Source organism: Medicago sativa, chromosome 5, assembly GCF_051527215.1.
Source record: "Medicago sativa cultivar Bolivia chromosome 5, Bolivia_mono, whole genome shotgun sequence".
NCBI classification, from domain to species: Eukaryota; Viridiplantae; Streptophyta; class Magnoliopsida; order Fabales; family Fabaceae; genus Medicago; species Medicago sativa.
This window is the reverse complement of record NC_140753.1, coordinates 49,875,465-49,900,885: the sequence shown is the minus strand read 5'-3', so window position 1 is coordinate 49,900,885 and position 25,421 is coordinate 49,875,465. Positions and strand designations below refer to the sequence as shown.

At 34.7% G+C, this 25,421-nt stretch overlaps 2 protein-coding genes, 1 non-coding gene and 1 pseudogene across 6 annotated transcripts; 2 read left to right on the top strand and 2 right to left on the bottom strand.

The window, feature by feature from the left end:
- The first annotated feature begins 1,904 nt into the window (after positions 1-1,904).
- LOC146922702 (nodulin-26-like) lies at positions 1,905-3,767 on the top strand. The gene is made up of 5 exons (XM_085711600.1): positions 1,905-2,018; positions 2,132-2,350; positions 2,563-2,769; positions 2,910-2,971; positions 3,279-3,767. The coding sequence occupies exons 1-5, from the start codon at positions 1,905-1,907 to the stop codon at positions 3,463-3,465; spliced, it is 789 nt and encodes a 262-aa protein (XP_085567726.1). The 3' UTR covers positions 3,466-3,767.
- Positions 3,768-4,038: 271 nt separating this feature from the next.
- Positions 4,039-10,057, bottom strand: CRY1 (cryptochrome 1). 3 transcript variants are annotated; one of them, XM_085715494.1, is made up of 6 exons: positions 9,477-10,057; positions 8,587-8,805; positions 6,746-7,452; positions 5,445-6,235; positions 4,882-4,926; positions 4,039-4,381 (listed from the first exon to the last, which is right to left on the bottom strand). In XM_085715494.1, exons 1-5 carry the CDS (start codon positions 9,793-9,795, stop codon positions 4,920-4,922), a joined length of 2,043 nt encoding a protein of 680 aa, XP_085571620.1. In that variant the 5' UTR covers positions 9,796-10,057; the 3' UTR covers positions 4,039-4,381; positions 4,882-4,919. The 3 variants fall into 3 exon arrangements, with proteins under 3 accessions (XP_085571620.1, XP_085571621.1, XP_085571622.1); XM_085715495.1 differs by lacking the exon at positions 4,882-4,926; XM_085715496.1 differs by lacking the exons at positions 4,039-4,381; positions 4,882-4,926 and having other exon boundaries at positions 5,441-6,235.
- A 10,439-nt stretch (positions 10,058-20,496) lies between these two features.
- LOC146922699 (uncharacterized) lies at positions 20,497-24,527 on the bottom strand (annotated as a pseudogene). Its single transcript, XR_015010865.1, has 2 exons — positions 23,195-24,527; positions 20,497-23,162 (listed from the first exon to the last, which is right to left on the bottom strand). The product of XR_015010865.1 is annotated as an uncharacterized LOC146922699 (transcript).
- LOC146922700 (small nucleolar RNA Z199) lies at positions 20,691-20,767 on the top strand. The gene has a single exon (XR_015013074.1). It is a non-coding gene; the product is annotated as a small nucleolar RNA Z199 (small nucleolar RNA).
- Positions 24,528-25,421: the final 894 nt, after the last annotated feature.

The window sequence follows — 25,421 nt, the reverse complement described above, 5'->3', positions numbered from 1 at the left end:
GAATTCGAGGATTAATATTCTTTGGAACAAAGCTATGAAAGTATTATTCAGCCCACACACCAATCTTCCATTAGCATGGAAAATTCTTAAAGAACTTCGAGAAATCTACTTTAAGTATTTTTCAAAATTATTTTAAGAATCCAAAATTTATACCATCTGCTCCTGGGATCTTGAAGTTGTCACAACTCCAAATTGACTATTTAATTTTCTCCCAAGAGAACTGTTGAGTTAATAAAACTTTATTTAAAAAAAAACTGTTGAGTTAATAGATTTCTTTTACTAAATGATAAAATATAGATCTATTTATTGTCAAAAGCGGTAGCCTGGGATTGTTTTTGAAAAGTGGATATACTCTTTATATACCCAATAGCGTTTTCATATGTCCTCTGTTTTTTTTTTTTTCTAATACATGTAAATTATGAACATATATATATATATATATATATATATATATATATATATATATATATTTTTTTTTATAGAATTTTGATTTTGATTAACATTTATTTTTCAACTAGATGTTGATTAAAGTTATAGATATTATTTTTGACTTTCAAATTACAATAAACCATGTTTATATATTTCAATGACACCTAGCAAATATAATACTCCATATATTCTTTTTTTTTTTAGGGAAAATATATATAATATATATTCTTATTATTTTCAATTACATCAATAATATAACATTCTTATATACAAACTTATTTAAGTATATAATTACAAGAATGAAAAATTCAGCTCAAAATTTTCAATCCTGCTCCATCCGATCCTTAAAAAAGTTGATGTATTCATCTTTTATAAAGAACATTACATATTAAATTTTTTTTCCATAATAATTTTTGACTATTACTTTTCTCATTCTAATTGTTTCTTACGTTGTATTTTTTTTCCTTCTAAAATACTCTTTTTCGGATTCTATAACCCGACAAAAGTAATAATCTTAATTTTTTGTTATACATGTATGTATGGTCCCTTTGGAATGTTTTCAGATGTCATAATTTGGCCGGCTCATGTAATGTTTTTGGGCCAAGTCATCAATGAACAACAAGTAGTTAACAAAACATTCAACAATACAACAATAAAAACGAACAATTATAACAGTAACTTGCCGGCCAAGGAATTGAAACACGAGAGTCAAATTCTCTCATTTCTTCCTGTTGGCACAATATCTAACCCTATATATGGGGCACAATTATTATTTTAACAACATATTTTCCCATAGCATTACAAATGGAGGAGTAATGATATTTTGACATCCATTTGATGACAACTTTGTTGACAACCTTGTTTTTCTCACTTCTTATTGGTCAAAAACAATGGAGAGAGAAAAAGGAAGAGAGATGATAACAACATCATGTGAGTATGAGAAAGAAAGTTGTCCAAAAGTTGTCAAAAAGTGGTTGTCAAAATATCATTTCTCCAAATGGAGCTCATGTTTATTATAATCAATTAACCAATCACAGATCATGTGTACCGTTGGATGACACCCATAACTTGCTGCATATAACCTCCAAATGGTTCAGGCTCAATCAAAGAATGTATGTGACATCTCACACAACACTGACACAAACACGTAAACAACAATGATAATAATTTAAAAAATAAATAAGTAATTGAATGTAATTCCATATATGTCTAGTCGGTGTCGAAAATAAAAAATGTCTTTAATCTGAAGTGTTAGTATTACATGACTTTTAAGGGATGTACATAAGTCCACAAAAGTCAAAACTAAGTTATCAAGATGAGGATTTTAATATGTAACACTTTCTTTTTTATAATTCAATTGACATTTTATTTCACTATCAAAATAATATATTTATTAACTACAACAGACCCTGATTTCTCCATTTAAGTATACGAAACTTGAGTTATACTTTCAGCACTGGCATTCAACTTATAACATGGCTGATTCACTCACAGTTAATGTTGATTCCTCACCTAAGCTTGAATTATATGCTAAACAAGAAAAAAATATCAGCTATGAGACTGAACACTCTCCATCTAGTATCCAAAAGGTTATTAATCTACAAAAAAAAAAAAAATATGGTGTACCATATATAATTTTTAATGTGTATAATGTGCCTATTTGCCTAATGTGAATTATCTAACTCCAACTTTTCTAGTGTAGGCTATAGCTGAATTTGTGGGTACATACATTCTTATATTTGCTGGCTGTGGGGCTGCTCTTGTCAACGAGAAGTTACCAATCACAGTAGTTGGCATAGCAGTTGTTTCAGGTTTAGCTTTAACCGTCGCAATATATTCGGTCGGCCATGTCTCTGGTGCTCATTTCAATCCCGCCGTCACAATTGCATTGGCCGTTGTCCGAAAAATTCACTTCAAACTTGTAAGTAGCCTATTAGGATTTGGATCCTCTACAGCGGACGTTATTTAGTTCAGAAAAAGAAATGATAAAATCAATTTTCTATCTAGATCTAATAGCTTTCCAGCAAGTGTTTTAAATTCTAATAATGCAGTTATGCAATAATATTGTGACTCAATCACATGGATCATGATTAGATGCTCAAACTTTTTTTTTTCTTACCTATAATTTTGTAGGTGCCCGTTTATGTGGTATGTCAGTTGATGGGTGCCACACTGGCCACTCTTACCCTCAAAGTGTTGTATCATGATAAGGTGGAAATTGGTGTAGCATTGACCCAATTTTCAAACACAACTTCTTATCTTGAAGCATTGGTGTGGGAATCCATAATCACTTTCATATTGGTGCTAACTATTTGTGGTGTTGCCACTGATCATAGAGGGGTAACACAACCAAAACTATACATAATTACTTCAATTATTTAATCCAGACTCTTTATTATGTACCTTAGATGTATGTATAGTTTTTTGTTATATTGTGCTTAATGAAGGAACTAATTTGGTGCCTTCACTTATTGAATCAGAGCAAAGATCTTGCTGGAGTTGCAATAGGAATTTCAGTTCTGATTAATATCATCATTGCCGGGTAAATAAACAGTCTATATGGTCATTTTATTATCATTTTCGTCAGCGTATGTAATTTTCGTATCAGTCAATCACTAGTCCAAAATATGGAATGTTCATTCAACGATTAATTTACTACTGACGTAAAAAGGTGTTTGAAATGCGGCTTAGTTGAAAACTCTTTACATCGTTCAACATGTTAACCGATATAAAAATATTCTTCACATTGATTAATGAGTCAATGTGAAAACTATATCGGCTGTGCAAGCGATGTTAAAAATAGATTTTGACTAGTGTGAAATAAACTCAACAAATTTTTTTTTTTGCAGGCCTACCACGGGAGCTTCGATGAATCCAGCAAGGAGTTTGGGTCCTGCCATAGTATCAGGCAATTACAAAAACATTTGGGTTTATATAATAGGACCAACTATTGGAGCAGTCTTTGCAACTGTGCTTTACACATTCCTAAGAGTAACAAAACCAGCTCAACCAGAACCAGAGCCATATCATGTCTGAAATCATAATCATTTGACTTTCTGATCCATCTTCTGATTATTAATTTCTGAGTTTTATCAATCTTTGAGGATCTGTATTCTATACCTGTCAAAAAAATATATGTAGCAGAAGCTCATTCCCTAGTTTAGAAAAGAAATGCAGTAGTGCTTGTTCCATGTGCTTCTAAACTAGGGCTGTGATGAAGTACAGTGAGGACTAGGAATATTTGTACCAAGACTATATATGTGCTAGTAATTATGAGTTAACCTTTAAAAAATATTTAATAATAAAGTTAGCCACGGCTCACGTGGGACTTTTTAGACGGATCAATTCATCCAACGAATGAGAACGGTTGAAATGCACGGTGCCGTTGGCGCAGTAAAGATACTGAATATGTTTCCCTGGTCATCAATCAGCAGTTAAGCACAACAAATTTATACATGTACACATAATAGATACTAACAATCTTAGATGTCAACGGAACAAGAAATTTATGAGCGCCGCGTTTAAACATAAAAACAAAAGTTACTCGTGCAATATTACCTTACTGATATTACATTAAACGGCAGAAAATGTAGTTAAGGAGGGATCATATAAAAGAAGTATATCTGCCTTAAATCATCATCACAAACCCAAGTTTAAGAGTGAAGCAAAGATTCAAAAGTTGGTGGTGTTTCTCCCTGATCACTACACAAAATATATACTTTACAATAGGACACCTACACATTTGTACAAGAAGCAAAAGGGAATGCAGATATGAAACTGCCCCCAATGTACTGAAATTTCCAAACACATTGGAAATCAGCAATTTAATCATTCGTCAATACTTTCCCAAAATGAGTACATGTATCTCCAATCCGATGGTCTTCATCCCACTTGGTGAGATTGCATTTCCACATCCCTTGCTTCAAGTCTGCATGGTATATATGTGTATTATCTGCAGAGAAAAATACATAAATAATCATTTTGATTCATTTCATAAAATGTGTGCGACAATGTCACTGTAGTCTATGAATGTACTGAAACTTCAAAAACATTCCAGCACATGTCTTCTTTTAGTAGTTTACGGACAAAATTGCCAAACAAAAATACACATTCGAGGGCCAAAGTAACTAACAGAATACATATTTGGAAACCAAATTGACTAGCAAAACACACATTCGACGATATTTTTGTAATACATTCAGGCACTGTAATAACATCTTCAGACATATTCAAGGAACCAAATGATTTTTTATCTATTACTCCACTATTAATCAAGGGGAAGATTAGTTATCAGCTCATCACTTCCCTTCTCTGGCCTATAAAACCTCCATCCCAAACACATCCTTAATAATTTTCTTGATAGACTATTACTTCAGTCCACTCTTCAATTTAAAAGAACAGGATAGTAAAAAAGAAAACATGGGAAGAAAGAAATAGAAATAGCTTTTTTACCATTGAGTTGGATCCATTACATGGATTAGACGACGTCATCATTTTCTACATAAACATGTTGAGTGACAAAGGAAGGTCAATTTACTATGTTCTAGAATCCTCACATGGATGGTTGAATAGGATCTTGTAATAAAATTGTTCAGCAAGTATAATAAAGTACATAGTTTTATTAAGGCCAGTTTGAATTAGCTTATTTGAGTTTATTTACTGGCATAAGCTTTTGAAAACAGCTTATGACATGGCCATTAGTTGTTTACAATTTTCATCTTATTTCCATAAACTCTGCTGGATATCATATGAAAACAGTTTATAACTTATATGAAAGTAGTTTGACTTTATTTTATCTTCTATTGTTAGAGAACTAGCTTATACATTAGCACTTATATCATAAGCGCGGCATTAAGCTTTTTATCCAACTGGGGCCTATATTGAAAATAGTTTTATTTTATCTTTTGTTTTAGAAATAGCTTATACATAAGCACTTATATGATAAGCGCTTATGCTATAAGCGCTTAAGTTGTTTATCCAAACTGGGCCAAACCAGTGGTTTTGAGAAATCTCACCCAGTTTGAGGTAGGCGTGTCCAACTCATCAATTGGTGAGACTGTGGATGCCTCTGCAAGTAAGGAGAAGTAGCTCCTATACCATTTTCATCATCTACATATTGATCAGAGAAGTTTGAAGCCTGCGGCGACCACTCTGGAACAACACCTCCATCTCTTTCTCTCCTAGTACTACTTGAAGACTCTGCTGTGGAATCTTCAGCTGCATTTCTCAGCCAAAATGTAGTTGTAGGATTATGCCTTTGTCTAGTGTTTCTATTCCCATTCTGCAACGCTCCTTGGTTCACCGCCTCTCTTGCATTTGCATTTGTTGGCACTTCAGCTCTGCTGTCTCCTGCCGAGTTTCGAACCGAAGAAGTTTCTTCTTCTTCTACTCTCACTCTAGAAGAAGTCATACTTGGTACCATTTGATCCTGGTAGCGCCGAGTACCGTGAGGTGCATTGTTCCTAATAGGTTCATGTCTTTCCTCCATTTGTATGTCCTGAGGAAAAGCAATAGGTGTTGATTCAGCTGAGTCTCCAAGACCTTCTTCGGTTCCGTTTTCTGCTGCAGCTCTTGATGCTGCTTCTAGCTGCCACATCTGTATAAGTGCTTCCTCGAGCCTCACTGTTGCTGCATCTATTTCCACAATTGGAAGAGGGTAGTTTGAGCCAAGTTCAATACCAGCAGCTTGGAGTACTGATTCTGGTGCATTCCATGGATGATGTATCCATTCGGTTGGTAATCTTGCAAGTTCAGGAAGCCAACGTCGCACATATTCTCCATTCGGATCACACTTGTATCCCTCAAACTGAAAATGACATAATCAAAATGAGTGTATCTATCACTAGGAGAAATAGATCATCTTTAAGCATACAAAATACATGACAATATAAGAAAAGAGGGCTGAAACTAGAAACAGTTGGGCTTGTTTCGATGACTTATTTGAAACATTTGTGAGAATGTTCGAGAGATTTTATGAAAATAGTTTATGACCTGTCCAAAGTCTGTTTTTAGCTTATTTCTATAATTTTTTTCGGATAGCTTATGAAAACAACTTATAGTTACATGAAAACAGTATAATTTTATAGTATTTTTTGTTTACATAAATAGATTATACATACGCACTTATATGACAAGTACTTAATCAAATAGATTATCCAAACATGGACGTGTTTTATTTCACTCAGTAACCAAAGAAGTGTTTATAACAGCAACAGGATAATGCAACTCATGATGCGTTTTTCCTTTTCCAAATAAGGAAATAAAAATATGCAAAAAGATGAATATAAATCTAGATTATATGCAGAAGCAATTGCACCTGTGGATTATCGATTCTGTCGAATTCACGACCATCAGGTAGAGTACCAGATATATACTGCCAACCAAGAGCATCGCTCTCAAGATCAGCATCCAAAAGGGTATCCCAAAAATATTTCATCCCCCATCTCCAAGGAAGCTGCAAAACCTTGACAAAGAAACTGGAAACGACAACGCGTATCCGATCATGTAGCCAACCAGTAGCCCACAACTCTCTCATTCCAGCATCCACCAAAGGGTAACCGGTCCTTCCTTGTCTCCATGCCTTAAAATATCCTTCATTCACCACCCAAGGGAAAAACTTAAGGTGTCCAAGTAGAGGCCTTTCATGACTATAAGGGTGGTTGAAACTAATGTACCTTGAATACTCTCTAAGACCAATTGACTTGAGAAACAAGTTAACACTTTCTTCGCCGGCTTCATTTCCTTCATTCGCCCAAAAGACTTGTTTGATTCGGACAAGATGGAATACTTTCTTGACACTAACTTCTCCGAAATGCAGATGTGGAGAGAGAAATGAGGTTGTGGCACTGTCTGCTTTCCTTCGATTCTTAGAGTACTCGATCAGTGGACCGTTTATGAAGGTTGTTAATGCCTTGTTTGCGTTACTCCACCCTGGTGACCATGCTCGAGCAAGAAGTGCGTTGCTCGCTTTCTCTAAATCGTCTTCAAACACCAATGTATCAGAAGGACACTTTGATACATCACCTGAAACATGGCAAGAAATGTTTAATGAAATGCAAATTAAAGTCAAAACATGAAACATGGCAATACAACAGATAATATAGGCAAGTATCAACTACCAAGTACTTGTACAACTTTTGTTTTTCACAGATTTTTCATATTAAATTATTCCATCAATTACGTAAGTGTCATGAAGTTAGTCCTTTAATCAGCACTCTGTTGCACTCATTTACTTTAACAACGCTTTGAATAATCAAAGAACTAAGAATATCTGTATGGTTTACAATTGTAAACTGTAAACTTACATTTAGATCCAACATATCTGTAGAGTTTCTTTAAACAAACGTATTTTTGGATCCAAACATATATTTGCAATGGTATTTTCATAGCGAAAAATAGGGGTATAATTTGAAATTAATGAAACACAAAAGTTGTAGGCTAGCCCAATTTTGACTGAGAAGCAAGTTATAAAATTCACCAACATATTTGTTGAACCTTTATATTTTTTTTTGTAAAATCATTATACATCAACAATGAAATTTGGAAGGACTAATAGTTAATCAGGCACAATGTTTTATAAATCTGTAACTGCATTTAAAAAAACTCAGTCTTGTTAAATAATGTGATTATACTTTGGTGGCCCCTCTACAGTAGACCACTTTGGTAGGTGGTACACGGTTGGTTAGTTATTGAAAATCTTCTGAAACACCAACAACAACTGGCGTTATCATCCGAAAATAGAAGCTCGTGATCTCCACGTCCTCACGGCTAAGACATATACATGGCCAAGTGCCGAGTTTTGAGACAGAGACATTCATTTTTTTTCTTCTTATTTTTGTCGAACCGGCAAAGATTAAGTCACGGTCTCAGACATGGTTAATGTTTCAGACAATTTTCAATTATCAATCCAAAGTGGTCCACTGTGGAATTTTCCTTATACCTTTTGCATCTTTTTGCTATGTTACAAAAGCGACTTTTTAATAGATAAAAGCATGTATTCCTTTTCTCAATATGGATAATTTGTTCAATATTCCAGAATCCAAACTAAGAACCGCAAGAGTTCTGTGACTCATGCAGCTGGCGAACAATCAAATAACAACTATTGTCAAAAAAGTTGAAATAAAAGTGAGGCTAAAAAAGGAGAGGAACAAAGTAAACCTGGAATAATTCTTTTAGGTGGGAGAAGAGGTGCTTGTGGGTCATAAGGCATGCTAAGGCATCTTTCCCAAAAAGAATCAAAAGTTGTGAATGGTTGGCCATTTTCATCGTTCACGTCCCATGGTTCATACAATAAATCTGAGTTGAATGAACGTACAGTAATCCCTTGAGCGGTTAGAATTTCCTTTGCTCTATGATCCCTCACAAGTGACAATGGATCTGTAACATAGAAATTCGCATGATAACATTTATACAAAGTTTTGTAGCCAGAAAAAACAAAACAAAATATCTTCTCAAATTATAAAGCAGCTTATATGAATGAAATTATCAGAGATATATACATCACAAACTGATACAAAAAAGAAGAAATTATAATCAAAGAAAGACTTTACAGTTTATTACCAAATAATAATGGTAACTAAGAAACTCAAATTGCCACAACTACCAAGATGTCTAGAGTCAATTGTCGATATTACTAAGCAAAAACTCGGTATCATATGGAATAAATCGTCAATTTAGTTCCTAAACTATCACTCTTACTCTTATTTGGTTCCTAAACTGCAAAAATATAATTAGTAATCCCTAAACCACTTTTAATCCATCAAATTAGTCCTTTAACTATCATTCTTTCTCCCATTTTTAAAGCAATTGAGGGAATAACTTTGATAGATTAATAATAATTTAAGGATTACTTTTCATATTTCTATATTACAAGACAAAATTGAAGATTTAGTCTTATCTTATTTCAGACATCAAAAGCTATATCAATTATACAAAACAAAACAAACATGATAATCATAGAAAAGAAATTGAACCAGCAAATACAAAATCATGCAAAATCATATAAAGTAACAAAAATTCAGATAAGATAAGAATAAATAAAAACTGACCATATAAATGGTTGAAGAAGATTTGAGTGGCTCCAGTGGATTTAACAACTTCCAACAAAGAAGAAACACTATCAGTTGATCTTTTTGTAACAAGAGGAGTACCAAGATTTCTCAAAGATGAATCAAGATGAGCCAAACTATTCTTAAGCCACCATCTTGAAACCCTACCAGGATAATATTGTCCTTCTTCTTCAGGTGCCCATATAAAAACACCTACTACTGCACCTGCTCTAACACCTGCTGCTAGTGCAGGGTTATCCTCTACCCTCAGATCTCTTCTGAACCAAACTATACTGCATCCACCACCACTTGATGACATCTTCACACAAAAAAAGAGTTTTTCTTCCTACCCTTTATTTGTTTTATATATTGATGAAAATTTTAGGCCATAAAGAGATGAAATACAATGAAAAAATGCAGAGTTTAATAAATTATCTTTCTCCAAAAATATAGCATTACTTTTGGAGTGGTTTTTGTTTTCCAAGAAATTCTAAATTTGGTTGTTTTTTGATTTTTCACTCAAGTTGCAATGAGAAAATAGTGACACTGAGACAAAGGTCCAAGGAGAGAGAGATTAGAACAAATGACGAGGATTGGTTGAGTGGGGGATACATGAAAATTTGTAGAGAATTTGCAGCCACAACTTTTTTATGCTATGTAGATTTTTCAATATTTCTATTATCTTATAACATGCAACAAAACAAAACAAATCACATCCACGTCTCTAGTTGTTTCTTCTATTTTTGATATACCAAGTGTGACATATAATGGAGAATCAACAAAATGATAGATACATAAACTATACCTTAGAGATATATAAAATTAAAATATAAAATTATAAATAAAAAAAAAAAAAAATTCCTTCTTTAGCATATACTTACATGTTCCAACTCAGAAACCCACATGGGTATGCTACATTATTATCTTCACTTCACAATCCAACAAAATCTAACTGTGTGTTCGTGCAGTCTTTTTGCTTTCTTTTATATTCCTAAAATCTCGTGAGATTTTGGAGATTTCTTTTTTACTAATTATAGAATAGAATGAGAAATCTTTTATTAGTATGTTCTTGTTCTTGTCTAATCAGAATAAACAATGAACATTTTTTTCTTGGGAAACAATAAACAAAGAGACGATACGTTGTTTATTGTTGTTTGATTGTAGTTTAATGTCATTTATAAAACTATAACGTTCCCTTAAAGAAAGTCATTTATAACATGTTCCCTGACTTACCCTACAATTAGAGGTCGTTACTTTGTTTGTACTATGATACTACCATCTCCCTACTTAAATAGTAAGTACCGTCTCCGTCCCTATATCTAACCACCCATTTGACTTTATTTTTGTCCATAAATCTAAACCCCTCTTCAAATTACTAGATGCATTTATTATTATTTTCCTAAACATACCCCTAATTAATACTACTAACTTATCTTGAAATTTAAAAAGTCAAATTTAATACATATACAATCAAAGGACAATATGGTAATATTAACACACAAAACAGACATAATAATTACATGATAACTTTTCTTAAGAAATGTGAAAAAAACAAAGGGATGTTACATTAAGGGACTGAGGGAGTATTAAACAATGGGTTATATTTTTAGGGGATTAAACTAGGACTAGAGTTATGCTAGCATGTGTCTTAAAGGATTAAACAAGAGCACATGTTAATTTTTTGAAGAAGAGCACATGTTAATGTTTTCACAAACAATATACATTTATTGAAAAAAAATAATTATAAAAAGTTTAATAAATTAATTAACACAATTTTCGATACATAATTATCATCTTTGATACTCTCTCCGTTTCACAATACTTGTCCATTTTAAAGAAATTACATATACCAAGAAATCAAATAAATGTTGGCATTTTTTTATGAAATTCTTTGTGTTTTTTCTATAATACCCTTACTCATTTATTATTTCTCTCTCTACAATAAATAAATAAGGGTATTATTGATAAACCAATAATTAATGTTGCATTGAAACTTGAAAGTGACAAGTAAAGTGAAACAAAATTATTCTTTAAAATGGACAAGTATTATGAAACGGAGTGAATATCTTTTTTTGACACAATCATCTTTGATATCTTAACATGTACATTTAAGACACATGTTATCATTTTTCATTAAACAATGTGTAATATTATACAAATTTGTCTAAAATATGATAAAATCCAAATTAAAAAATAAATTCTAAAGGGTTTATTTAATAAAATAGAATTTTGGATTGGATCTCATAGGGAGTTAGAGTGGTCATGGTGGCCAATAATGGGCTATCAACTTCCTTTTGGAACGACCCCTAGGTGGGGATGGTCCCTTCGAGGTTCAAATTTTAAAGGCATTTTCAGGTTTCAAATCAACAATGTTAGGGATGTGTGGATTCGTACACTTAAGTGGAGGAGATATTTTTTTGTTAGGTAGTTGGATGTGGTGGTCAATATGGTCATGATTCCGCAAGCACTCTCTCTCTCTCTCTCTCTCTCTCTCTCTCTCTCTCTCTCTCATGCGAAGAATTTCGATTTTGAAAATTCGAGATCAACAAAGCTTACTCTGTTAGGTCGGCGTACTCAATGTTTTTCGAGGCCTTCCAAGTTGGGGGAAATCGTCAGAGAAGGAGGTCGAAACCTTGGTTAAGGTTTGGAAGAGTTGGACTCCTTCAAATGTTGATGTTTTTTTCTTGGCAATTAATCTAGGATATGATTCCTATTCGCCAAAATATTTTTAGACGAAGGGCATTTTATTATCCTAGTGGTCTCGTGTGAGTATTGTGGGTTTTTTTAGTGCAATTGGCTCGTTATTTGTTTGCCACTAGTGACTTCGTCCTATGGGTGTGCCATACTAGTATTTTTATGTGGTTCAGGTGGGAGTTAGCTATGCATGTGAATTTGTTATGTTTGTTTACAGTTTTTTGGGCTCTTAGGGACAAGGCAATTTTTAGGCGTGGCTTGGCTTTGGTCTAACATTCAGTTGTTTGGTCTATTTGGACAAAAAATTAATATTGTATTGAACTGTACGAAGATGAGTACATTGTAACAAGAACATGCAAATTAGAGAGGTGGGTCTAGCAGAATGAGTTAGACTCTGAGAATATGATAAATTAAAGTTTGAATCTCAACTAAAAGAGATACCGACGTTTACATATTGAATAAGATAACTTTAACTATTGCAGAAGGAACAAATAAAAATAAAAAAATCGCAAACTTAGTCACATAGTCTTTTAAATTAATTTCATGTAAAGTTTTGATCTTTTATATTTTTAGTCATTTTGGTTTTTCATATATGTTTGCATTTGAATTTTCAAGTTTCAAATCAATGGTTTTCTTTGTCATAACATATATTTAAGTTTGAGAGCTCATAGGGAAAAAAGTCATATATTTGAAGTTTGGAATCCATATCCAAAAATAGGTGAATGATGAAAGTGACTTACTTATTATAAGAAAATTTTCAATTTTTTGGGGTCATATTTATAGAAAAAATGTGACAATTTTTAAGGTGTAGTTATTGTTTAATGGTTGTCTTTTCATTTTTCAATATTCGTTGATGTATTTAATGTTTCATAACATTCTATAAAGGTATATTGATAAAAGTATTTAAAAAGTTATAACAATTAACGATTGAATAAACTTTAATGTTTTTATTTATTTTTCTTCTTATAATAAGGGCCGGATGAAGTTAATGAAAAAAAAAATTGGAGGGAGTAAAATGCTAAATTGTTTTTTTTTGAAGAGGCATAAAATGCTAAATTGTTACCTACACTTAAGTTAAAGGAGTATATATGCATTTTTATCTTAAAAAATGTAACAAAACTTTTCTTTGAAAGGGAATTTTTTTTGAACAAATCAAAATGAGATATAATAAACCAAACATGTTATCCCTCCAGCACAAGGTGTGCCAAAGGAATTAACAAAAAATTACATCAGAGTCTGAAAAATAATAGAAACATTAGCCATCACAAGTCATGAAATTTAAAATGGTAAACAACAAATTGCGCTTTGTACCACCAAAAAGAAATAAGCTTTATATTTTCCAAGAGCTTGCATGGTGTGCTCTCTTTTGATCGGAAAATTCTAGCATTCCTTTCCTTCCAAATGACCAAAGAACTTGCAAACCAAATGAGATACATAAAAGAACACCACAATTTTGCAAGACCTGAAGAAGTACCAAACTGAATATAGTGGTCAACGATGGTTAAAGGGTCTGCAGAATGAACACCCAACCAACGCCGAACTAGCTGCCAAACCTGCTCGAAGATACTACAAGACAAGAAAAGGTGTGTGTCAGTCTCGAGCTCCCCACAACCAGTAGGACACTGCTGATCTTCATACTGAATGATCCCCCTTCTAAATAAATTAGCCTTCGTAGGCAATATATTCCGAAAGAGGCGTCAACCAAAAATAGATACCTTTAGAGGAACATTTTTCCTCCAAATGAGAGGCGCAGGAACCCCTGAAGAAGTAGAAGCAGGTTCCATCTCACATGTAAGCGTGCGATAGGCCCTTTAACAGTGTACCCAATTGAAGGATCAGGAATCCAAGACCAGACATCATCAACATTAACCTGCAACACAACGGTTAGTAATAACAACCTACACTCCTCTAGAAAATCCTCCTCCCACGCTCGTAACCTCCGCCTCCACTTCCAGGCCTCCCCACCAATATCCCACCCCAACTCATGCATCTGCGCCACCATCATTAATTTGTTTTCAGATAAATCAAACAAACGACGGAAGCGGATTTGGAATGGAAACTCACCTAACCACCTATCAAACCAAAATAAAGTACTTGAACCCTTTTCGACTATTAAACATAAATTATCAGGAAACCAAGTACCCACAACTGACCCGACACCATCCCTAATGTTCGCTATCTCCTTCCACCAAACCAACCCCTCCGAACCACCAGCCTGCAACCCCCGGTCCCCCCATGCCATAACGAGCAGCTAACAATCTAAACCATAGATTGTGTCTCTCTCCGTCAACTGCCTCCAACACCACTTCCCCAACAACGCCAAATTAAACTCCCTAAGTCTCCTTACCCCCAAACCACCAACCTCCTTCTCCAAACAAATAGAGTCCCAATCAATCCAAGATATTTTCCTATTATCCTCACAACACCCCCAAAGAAAAACGAATAAAAAGAGATTCGATAGAAGATATGATACCTGAGGGAGCTTTGAAGAAAGTAAGAGCATAGATAAGGAGCGAGGTCAGAATAGACTTCAGTAGAACGAGACGACCACCAAAAGATAAATATTTATTCTTCCAACTTGACAGTATAGGCAGAGAGGAGATACACTATAGGCAGAGAAGATATTTTACAATTTAGAACAACTGCTGCTTCAAGTAGCCAGGACCTACTAACATTCATACCCACCAACTCACTCTTGTGGAAATTAACTTTGAGACCGGACATAGCTTCAAAGAGATACAACACCGCACGCATAACTCGAACATTAGCCCAACTTTTCTCACCCAAAATTAAAGTATCATCTACAAACTGTAGATGAGAGACAGACAAGTTCTGGCCTGAACCAACTTTGTAAGCAGTGAACATATTACTAGAAACCATTGCCTCCATCATAATATGAAACCCCTCTGCAGCTAGGAGAAATAAAAAGGGTGAAAGAGGATTCCCTTGACGTAAACCCCGAGCCAAAGGGAATTCATCAGTTGGGCTTCCATTAAGCAAAACTGATGTCGTAGCTGTCGTTACACATTCTTTCATCAATTTCCTCCACAGAGTAGGGAATGACATTTTACACATTACGTCATCCAAATATTTCCAATCCACTGAGTCATAGGCCTTCTCAAAGTCCGCTTTAAACAACAATAAAATTTTGTTCAATTTTTTTTGCTTCATCTACCACCTCATTTGCCACCAGAATGCCATCCAGAATCTGATGACTGATCGTTGTCGTGCACGATCAAAAATAAGTGTTTTAAAACAAGTAGTACTAGGTAGCTAACCTTGGTCGTCTCTCGAAGATTTCTGATTTAACAATTGCCAATAACAAGAACAGCAGCTATGAATTCTAAAATATAAACTGGGGGGTTTTTGTTTGCTTCACGGAAGAACTTGCAAATTAGGAGAAATTCAGTTAATAAAAAGCAATCAATCCATTGGTTTTAGGCATACTATGTTTATTCTTTCTATCACGGGTTCTTGATAAAGATTCATTCACATGTCAAAGGCATGATTGATTATAGAACTAACTAAACAAGCGATAATTAGTTTTATACAAATATCATTCGATTAAGCATTAGAATGTGTTCAACTAACCATGAGAGTGAACAAACGTCACATATAACACAGTTAATATCATACAGAATTCAATCAATCTTATATGTTAAGCGCCATAACCTATATCAATTTCTATTCAAACTGATTTATACAAGCGATAAAACAACTCAAATAATCTCAATGGTGCAAAACCGAAACAAATTGAGTAAGCATCAATAGAATCGAATTTGCATCAATAGAATCGAAATTGAGTAAGCATCAAATCGAATTAAAGAGACATGAAATTGATACATAAAGCAATTGACATGTAAACGAAATTAGCATTAGAATCCAAACCTCAAGAATTCATAAACGGAGCACCCTTACACTAATGGATCAATTTAGGGTTTAGGCTTCCATCACAATAGGTTTGCACAAAAAGTTGACAATATGGCTGAATGAATAAAAGAGAATGTTTCTGCTGTTTTCAGCTTATTTATAGGTATAAACATTAACCTAAAGTTTGAAAACGAGCTACAACAACAGTTGGGCCAAAAGACGGCTAATCGACCCACTTACAGTAAAAACGTTTGACCCAAACTCGTAGTCAGCACAACTGCTTCAGAGAATGGCATTTTTTATCAAGAGGACGTCCAAACTGGGCTTCGTGCTCAACATGAAAGTTGTAGATATATTCCTTAGCTTTCCAACGCCTATTTGTATGCCTCAAACTGATAACCGTAGCTCCAGTTATTCCCTGCGCAATGAAAGGTGTCAAATTACTTTTTATTCAGAAAATAAGTAGCGAAAATAAAATAAATGCAAAACTAAACTAAACTTAGAAAACACATTAAAAACACTAATAATAAAGGGAGAAATCATAGAATTGCCATAGCATAAGATAGAATAAAGTACATTAAAAATGCACTAATCAAATTCCCCCACACTTAAGCTTTTGTTCTCCGAGCAAAACTCAAGATTAAAGACTCAAGGTAAAAAGGTAGCAAAAAAAACGACATGCTGCAAAGTTACATGCAATTACACATTCCAGGATTCAAGGAGCATAGCAATCATGAATAACATCTTATAACAGGCGCAATGAACAAGGTGGCTTATCAAGTCAACTTATCACACTACAAAAGTAAAAATGTTATCCACATCATGACATACAACTCTAAGCATAAAACAATGAAACTACTCATTACAATTGCTGGCATGCCAAAACTATAAAAAAATTTTTGGATATGAAAGAAAAAAGAAAAAAAAACTAAATTAAAACCAACTAAGAAAAAAGAATTGAGATCTCCTTCCTAGAAATCATTTTATCATGGAAGTGTTTTGTTTTCTCTTTATAAATCCGAGAGTTCTCATAAGCCTCTAACCTGAGCTCCTCAAGTTGTTGTAGTTGGAGCTTCCTCTCTATGCCAGCTGTCTGCATCTCAAGATTGCAGCTTTTGACCGCCCAATAAGTACGGTGCTCAATTTCTACTGGAAGATGACATGCCTTACCAAACACCAATCGATATGGAGACATCCCTATAGGTGTCTAGTAGGCTGTCCTTTGTGCCCACAACGCTTCATCTAGCTTATGGCTCTAGTCCTTTCTATTAGGTTGCACCATCTTCTCCAGGATCTGCTTGATCTCCCTGTTGGGGATTTCTGCTTGACCATTAGTTTGAGGGTGATATGCTGTAGAAACTCTGTGCACAACCCCATACTTCTTTAACAATGTCTCCATGGTGCGATTACATAAATGAGTGCCTTGGTCACTTATGATGGCTCGAGGTATTCCAAACCTGCAAAAAATATTAGACTTGACAAAATCTGCAACAACTCTAGAATCATTAGTATGAGTAGGGATTGCTTCAACCCACTTTGAAACATAATCAACAACAAGTAAAATATAAAGAAATCCAAAAGAGGCAGGGAAAGGACCCATAAAATCAACACCCCAAACATCAAAGACCTCGCAGAAAAGCATTGGTTGTTGAGGCATTTCACTCTTACGAGTGATGTTTGTACATGCTCTCTGACACTTCTCACAAGTACGGTAAGTCTCAAAGGCATCCTTGAAAAGGGTGGGCCAAAATAAGCCTGAGTCCAGCACTTTCCTAGCTGTGCGTTATGGCCCGAAACGTCCTCCTAACTTGGAGGCATGACAAAAATGAAGAATAGATGCAATTTCATGGTTAGGGATACATCTCCTAATTACCTGGTCACTACAAAATTTCCACAAATATGGGTCGTCCCACACATAGTGTTTTGCATCACTTTTTAATTTATCAACTTGAGCTCGTGATGCATTTGCAGGGACAGCTCCCGCAACTAGGTAATTTACCAAATCAGCAAACCAAGGAGTCAGATGTTGCAACTGTAAAAGCTGCTCATCAGGAAAATCATATTTAATAGGAAAAGGTTATTTAACCCTCTCTATCCTACTCAAGTGGTCTGCTACCAGGTTCTCAGCTCCACTCTTATCTTTAATATCCAAATCAAGTTCTTGGAGCAACATCATCCATCGAATCAGTCTCGGTTTGACATCTGGTTTCTTTAGTAAGTACTTTAAAGCTGCATGGTCAGTAAAAATAACTACCTTGGAACCTAGCAAATATGATCTAAATTTATCAAGAGGAAATACAATGGCTAAGAGTTCCTTCTCAGTGGTTGTGTAATTAGACTGTGCAGAATCTAAAGTCCTAGAAGCATAATAAATGACATGGGTGGCTTTGTCAACCCTTTATGCAAGGACTACCCCCACAACATAATTAGATGCATCACACATGATTTCAAAGGGGCGGGTCCAGTCAGGTGGCTGAATGATGGGAGTAGAAGTCAACGCCTTCTTTAAATAATCAAATGCCTTCTTGCACTGATCATCAAAGGTGAAAGCGACATCCTTTTGCAACAAGTTGGACAATGGAAGAGCTATCTTGCTAAAGTCCTTGATAAAACGCCTGTAAAAACCTGCATGACCAAGAAAAGAACGAATCTCGCGAACGCAAGATGGGTACGGCAAGTTAGAAATAACATTAATATTGGCAGGGTCAACTTCCATCCCTTTTTTAGAGATCACGTGTCCCAACACTATGCCCTGTTCAACCATAAAATGACATTTTTCATAATTTAAAACAAGGTTAGAATCAATGCATCTTTGTAAAACTTTGTCCAAACTTTTCAAACAGTCATCAAAAGAGGAGCCATAGACAGAGAAATCATCCATAAAAACCTCTATACAACTTTCAATAAAATCAGAGAAAATACTAATCATGCACCGTTGGAAAGTTCCAGCTGCATTGCATAGGCCAAAGAGCATCCTTCTGTAAGCAAATGTGCCGAAAGGACATGTGAAAGTAGTCTTTTCTTGGTCCTCTGGTGCTATGTGAATCTGAAAGTAACCTGAAAAACCATCAAGAAAACAATAATGTGATTTACCTGCCAACCGTTCAAGCATCTGGTCAATGAATGGTAAAGGAAAATGGTCCTTGCGTGACGCTTGGTTGAGTCTCCTGTAATCTATGCACACTCTCCAACTATTTTGAACTCTGGTGGGGATAAGCTCATTGTTCTCATTCTTAATCATTGTGAGTCCAGTTTTCTTGGGAACTACTTGCACCGGACTCACCCACTGACTATCAGAGATAGGGTAGATAATGCTAGCTTGTAACAATTTGGTTACTTCTTTTTTCACAACATCTAAAATCAAGGGGTTTAGTCTCCTCTGTGGCTGCCTCACTGGTTTTGGTCCATCTTCTAATAGTATTCTATGCATACGCATGGAAGGGCTAATCCCAGGAATGTCAGCTAAGGTCCAACCAATGGCTTTCTTATGGGTTTTCAATATTTCCAACAACTTTCCCTCTTGTTCAGCTTCAAGATTTGAGGAGATAATAACAGGTAATGTATCACTCTCTCCTAAATAAGCGTATTTCAAGTTTTGAGGGAGTGGTTTGAGCTCTAAAGTGGGTGGCTTCTCAATGGATGGCAATGGCATGGTAGAAGAATCTGCAGTAATGGCAACATTAGCAACATCATGTATATCAATGAAAGAAACAATACAAGTATGATTAGTAACATTACCAGTGCATGTGTCATCAGTGACAGTGTCAAGAACACTAGTGTATGTGTTATCAGTGTCTGTTCCATCAGTAGCATCATGACTATCAACCTGTAAATCATTTTCAACATATGTTGAACATAATTGAACATCAGTGCAACTTTCACAAGTGTAAGTGTCATCAAGGTCAGAAAAGGAGGGACAATCTGCGGTAAACACATTAGTACACTGTCATACCCCAATTTTTGACCTAAGGCCCCACTGACACGCGTCACGTGACCCTAATCGATCTGTCTTTTCAGAGAAAATTCGGCAGGGAGGTATTTTAAAATACCTCATTTTTTGGTTCCGAGTCGGGCTTTCTTCTATTATTTTTTTTTATCCTTTTAATTTTTATTTTTTATTTTCCATCTTTTATGTTATTTTATTTTATTATTTTTCATTATCTTCATTTTATTTCATTTTTTAATTTAATTTAATTTTAGTATTTATCCCTTTTATTTATTTTTATTTTATTCATATATTTAGATGATAAGTCCAAAAAATGTCTCAATCCAAAAATATGTATATCCTTTTATTTATTTTTATTCCAAAAATTACTCCCAAATCCAACATTACAATCTGTCACGCGTTTCCTTCCATTCCAATCCAAGCCACCAATTTTTCTGCTCTTTTCAACAAACCCTAATAAAAAACCTGTGACTATAAAAGAAAACTCAGCGATCATAAGGAGGGGGACGATTTTTGGGAGTAGCCGCAGCTTTCTTTTCCCCTTTTCAACTCTTTTTTTTCTTCCTTTCAATCAAAGGTTCAAATATCTCTCAGCCTCTCACTTCTAATTTTCATTGAATCCTTTTTGTTATGGTTAATTTATCTTTGCAATTGTTCTTTCTTAACTGTTTTTTTTCTACGGTGAAAGTTTGTATTATTGAATCAATCATGTGATGAGAAAGACTGAAACAATATGATGGAATCATTCCATGATTCCTATTAATTTAAGTCTCTGATGATTTTTTCATTTTGTTTCTTCATGTTTATTTATTTTTTTCTTTCGATATTTGTTTATGGTCCATGTTTTTGTTTCATAATTTTATTTATTTTTCGTTTGGTTTGAAACAAAAGAAACGTGATTTGATGATGTTACGTTTGTCCATGTTTCTACAGCCTTTTCCAAATCCTGATCTTTCAAACAATTTTCATTTTTTACTAATTTATTGCTATTCTTTTTGCTTATCGTGTTTGTTTGGCTCTGTGATATTTTGCTTTCGTTGCAGTATGCTGTTCTGATTCAAATCATGAACAAATATCATATTACAATTGAGAGCTACAACATTAGTCTGTTCTTTTGTCTTATGAATTTGTATTGCTGATGAATTAGGATAGATTTCATTTGTTTTGTTTATATGCTATTTCACTTGGTTTGAATCACGTATGTTAACTTTTTTTTTTTTTATTGTTTTTTTTCCTCGTTTGTTTTGTTCTGGAAATGGAAAGATTATGCATTTTTTTATATTTATTATTTAATTTATTTAGTGCTTAATACTTCTTAGTATCTATTTCTTTCTTTTAGTTTATTTAGGTGTAACATCACCTCATGCATTTTGACCTTTTTTTGTTTCGTTTTGTCCTTTATTTTATTTTTAGCATATTTATTTATTTTATTACCGTATGCATCATTGAAGCATTAGAATGTTCTTAGGACTAATGTAAAATTGTTCGTGCATTATTAGTTTAGGTTTATTATCATGCATATTTATCTTTTGCACACAATTTAGAATGTAAAAATAGGCTTTAATGTAATTTATTTTTTTCTGCAGACCTTAGAATGTATTAATAGGTTTTTTGTAATAGCTTAGGTGCATGTGTGCTTGTGTGTGTATGTTTACCATTTATGCTTGCTAGTTTAGGTTAAAGGATTTTGTGGTGATCCAACGTCACCGCAAAATACCTACGCTTTTATTTTCTTGCTCCGATAGTTTTAATTTTTTTTTAGTTACCACTCAAAAACAACAAAAAAATGCAAATAACGAAACACAAAAAATGTTTTTTTTAAAATAAACCTTGATCTTAAATCAAGTGACGTCTTTTTTTATTTTTATTTTCTTAAATCAAACATTAATCAATCTAATTTCATTTTGAGTCCCTTTTCTTTAATATAAAAAAGACAAACAAGCTTACTTCGCCATTTTGGCTTTCTTTCATTTTAAAACCTTTTCAAAAAACATAAAAAACACTCAACCAATCAAACGTCAGTTTTTACCACGAACTACGTGATTTTGATCCCTCACGGGTACGTAGGCAAAGGACTTGTCCTCTCAAATATATAAAATGTAGATAAACTAGGTCTCCTTTCTTTTATCATTTCAAATTCCATTTTTTCAAAACAAGCAAGTTATAGCACATTGATTAAATGAAACCAAGAGGTTCCCGTAGAGTACTATGGACATAAAGGGTGTTAATACCTTCCCTTTATGTAACTAACCCCGAACCCAAAATCTTTTCAAATGGGGTAGTTTGAACTTTTTTTCCCCTTTTCTTAAAAATAAAATGTTCGGTCGTGAAATAAATTAGTGAGTCAAAAGCTAATCAAATAGCCTTGATCTCCGAAAAATGACGCGACATACACTCATCATCAATTAAGTCAGCAAGTAACTCCAAGGCAAAGAGAGAGTGCTCTTTATCGGGGTGTTTCATTGCATCAAAGATGTTGAAGTTAATTATGTTATCCCCAAATTCCATAGAAAGTGTCCCTGCATAAACATCAATTTTTGTTCTAGCTGTTCTCAAAAATGGTTTGCCAAGAATGAGAGTTGCCTTAGTGGAACTCGTTTCTCTTTGCATGTCAAGGATGTAAAAATCTGCAGGAAAAATTTGATCATTAACTTTAACAAGCACATCCTCGACAACACCTTTCGGGCGGGTAATGCTTCTGTTTGCAAACTGAATCACAAGACGTGTAGGCTGCAAAGGACCAAGACAAAGAGAATTATAAACAGAGGTGGCCATAACATTAATGGAAGAGCCCAAATCCAACATGCAATTTCCAAATTCAATATCTCCTATGGTACAAGGAATTGTAAAAACTCAAGGGTCTTCACATTTTTCAGGCAGGCATGTCTGCTGTATAATTGCAGAGACATTCCTACTCATGTTAACTCTCGAGTTCCCCTTTAGCTTCCTCTTATTCGTGCACATCTCCTTGAGGAATTTGGCATACCTAGGGATTTGTTTGATGGCCTCAAGGATAGGGATATTCACTTCAATTTTCTTAAAGACATCCAAAATTTCCCTCTCTTTGTCTAATTGGTCTGTCTTTTTGCTCTTGACAGCTCTTTGAGGAAAGGGAAGTGGTATAGACTGCTCATCCTCTTCATCAGGTTCAGGGGTAGGTGAGTTAGGTGCAGGTGCAGGTGCATAAGCAGAAGTTTACTTATTTTTATCAATTTTTTCATTTTTTTGCCACTCGTTTCCGCACTTGTACCTACTGCTACGTCAAAATTCTTACCAGACCTAAGGGTGATTGAACTGACATTTGGGTTTGGTATAGTTTGGGCAGGGAGATTCCCGGAGCCCTGAGTTTTCATTTGGTTCATAGCAGTTGCCAGTTGTCCGACCTGTGTTTTCAGATCGTTAATGGATGCAGTTGCTGTCTGCTGGTATTAGATTTGATGTGTAGTCAATTGCTTAACAAGGTCCTCCAATGAGGGTCCAGAAGTAGCCACTGCTGGTTGTGGCGTGGGTTGAGTAGGCTGGAGAAGTGGTACCTGCAACTGTTGTTGCAATTGTTGCCCGGTTGGATTTCCATACCGCAAAAGCTGATGGTTCCTCCAGTTGGGATGCTACTTTTTTGTTGAAAGGTCAGGGACATTATACCTATTTTGATTGTTGCCTTGGTTGTACACATTCGCTGTGTATGCTTGAGGCAACTCATTTATGGAATCATCTTTTAAGATGGGACATGTATCTGTCGGATGCTCATGGGAGGTGCAAATGCCATATACCCTTTCTGTCTGGGTCTTTCCTAAAGCCGATTGTTTTACCAGAGATGTAAGCTCGTCAAGTCTGGTTTCTATAGCTTTGTTTGAAGAGGAGGCTTGAATTTCATTCACTCCTTTTGTCAGAGCCACAAAATTGCTTCTAGTGGTGAATTGTTGGGAGTTGAGAGACATGTTCTCAATGAGGGCTTTCGTTGCGGCAGGTGTCTTATCGACAAGGGCTCCACTACTAGCAGCATCTAAGATGTTTCTGTCCATAGGTAATAGCCCTTCATAGAAGTACTGAACAAGCAGTTGCTCACTAATCTGATGTTGCGGGCAACTAGATACTAACTGTTTAAATCTTTCCCAATATTCAGCAAGTGACTCGGTGTCACGTTGTCTGATGCCGCATATTTCTTTCCTTGTTGATGCAGCTCGGGAGGCAGGGAAATATTTTTCTAGGAACAATTTCTTTAGGTCGGTCCAACTCGCAACAGTGTTGGGTTGCATATAGTACAACCAATCCTTTGCTGCTCCTTGCAGCGATAACGGGAATGCTCTCAGCTTAACATGATCTTCAGTAATTCCTTCAGGTCTTAGGGGTGTATAGCACACGACTTAAAACTCCTTCAGATGCTTATGGGGGTCTTCTCCTGCAAGACCATTAAACTTGGGCAACAAATGGATTAAGCCAGACTTTAGTTCAAACGGAACAGTAACATCAGCATATTCAATACATAAACCATTATAATTGACATCAGGAGCAGCAAACTCTCTTAATGTTCTTTCAGCCATGTTATTATCAAGAACAAGTTCAGAATCAAATAAAGTATGCAAAGAAAAGTTATGTAAATAATTAGAATCAAAATCACACTCGTTAACGGGTGATGAACTAGTGTTAGCCAGATTCAGTCTACGACGTGTGTGAAAGGTTCTCTCAATTTCAGGATCAAAAGCTAACAAGTCAGAACAAGCAGACCTAGTAGCCAGAACTATTTCAGCAAAGCTGCAACAAACTTGAAATTGTCAACAATGTCAATAATAAACAGAAACAAAACATAGGTAGAGATATGATCAAAATAAATTCAGAAAAATATAAAAACACGGAATTTAATCTAACTAAACGAAATAAGAATTTTGGAATTTTTTTTGGATTTTTCGAAAACTATGAAAATCGTAAAAATTTAATTAAAAATAGAAAAACGATGAATTTGGAGTTTTGAGCACCAGAATTAGAAGGATTTTGGTGCTCATAACTTCTAAAGGAGTCCCGATCAGTAAATTTTTCTGGATTTCCAGACCAAATTTCAGAGCAATCGCGCACAGTAGACTGAAAACCGGTATTTTAGGTGTTTGAAACTCGACAAAAACAGTACGGTCACCTGAAAATCAACAAAAATAAACACAAAACAGATGTTAAAGGGGTTAGTGGGTTCTTATATTGGCTATCCTTAATCAAAGATCCCCGGCAGCGGCGCCAATTTGATCGTTGTCGTGCACGATCAAAAATAAGTGTTTTAAAACAAGTAGTACAAGGTAGTTAACCTTGGTCGTCTCTCGAAGATTTATGATTTAACAATTTCCAATAACAAGAACAACAGCTATGAATTCTAACATATAAATTGGGGGGTTTTTGTTTGCTTCACGGAACAACTTGCAAATTAGGAGAAATTCAGTTAATAAAAAGCA

Excerpts from the sequence above, each read along its gene's own strand:
- LOC146922702 (XM_085711600.1), top strand. The coding sequence starts at position 1,905 with ATGGCTGATTCACTCACAGTTAATGTTGATTCCTCACCTAAGCTTGAA. Across the intron at positions 2,351-2,562 it reads GAAAAATTCACTTCAAACTT|GTGCCCGTTTATGTGGTATG; the intron begins GTAAGTAGCCTA and ends ATAATTTTGTAG. Across the intron at positions 2,770-2,909 it reads TTGCCACTGATCATAGAGGG|AGCAAAGATCTTGCTGGAGT; the intron begins GTAACACAACCA and ends TTATTGAATCAG.
- CRY1 (XM_085715494.1), bottom strand. The coding sequence starts at position 9,795 with ATGTCATCAAGTGGTGGTGGATGCAGTATAGTTTGGTTCAGAAGAGAT. Across the intron at positions 8,806-9,476 it reads CTTCTTCAACCATTTATATG|ATCCATTGTCACTTGTGAGG; the intron begins GTCAGTTTTTAT and ends TCTATGTTACAG. Across the intron at positions 7,453-8,586 it reads ACCTAAAAGAATTATTCCAG|GTGATGTATCAAAGTGTCCT; the intron begins GTTTACTTTGTT and ends GCCATGTTTCAG.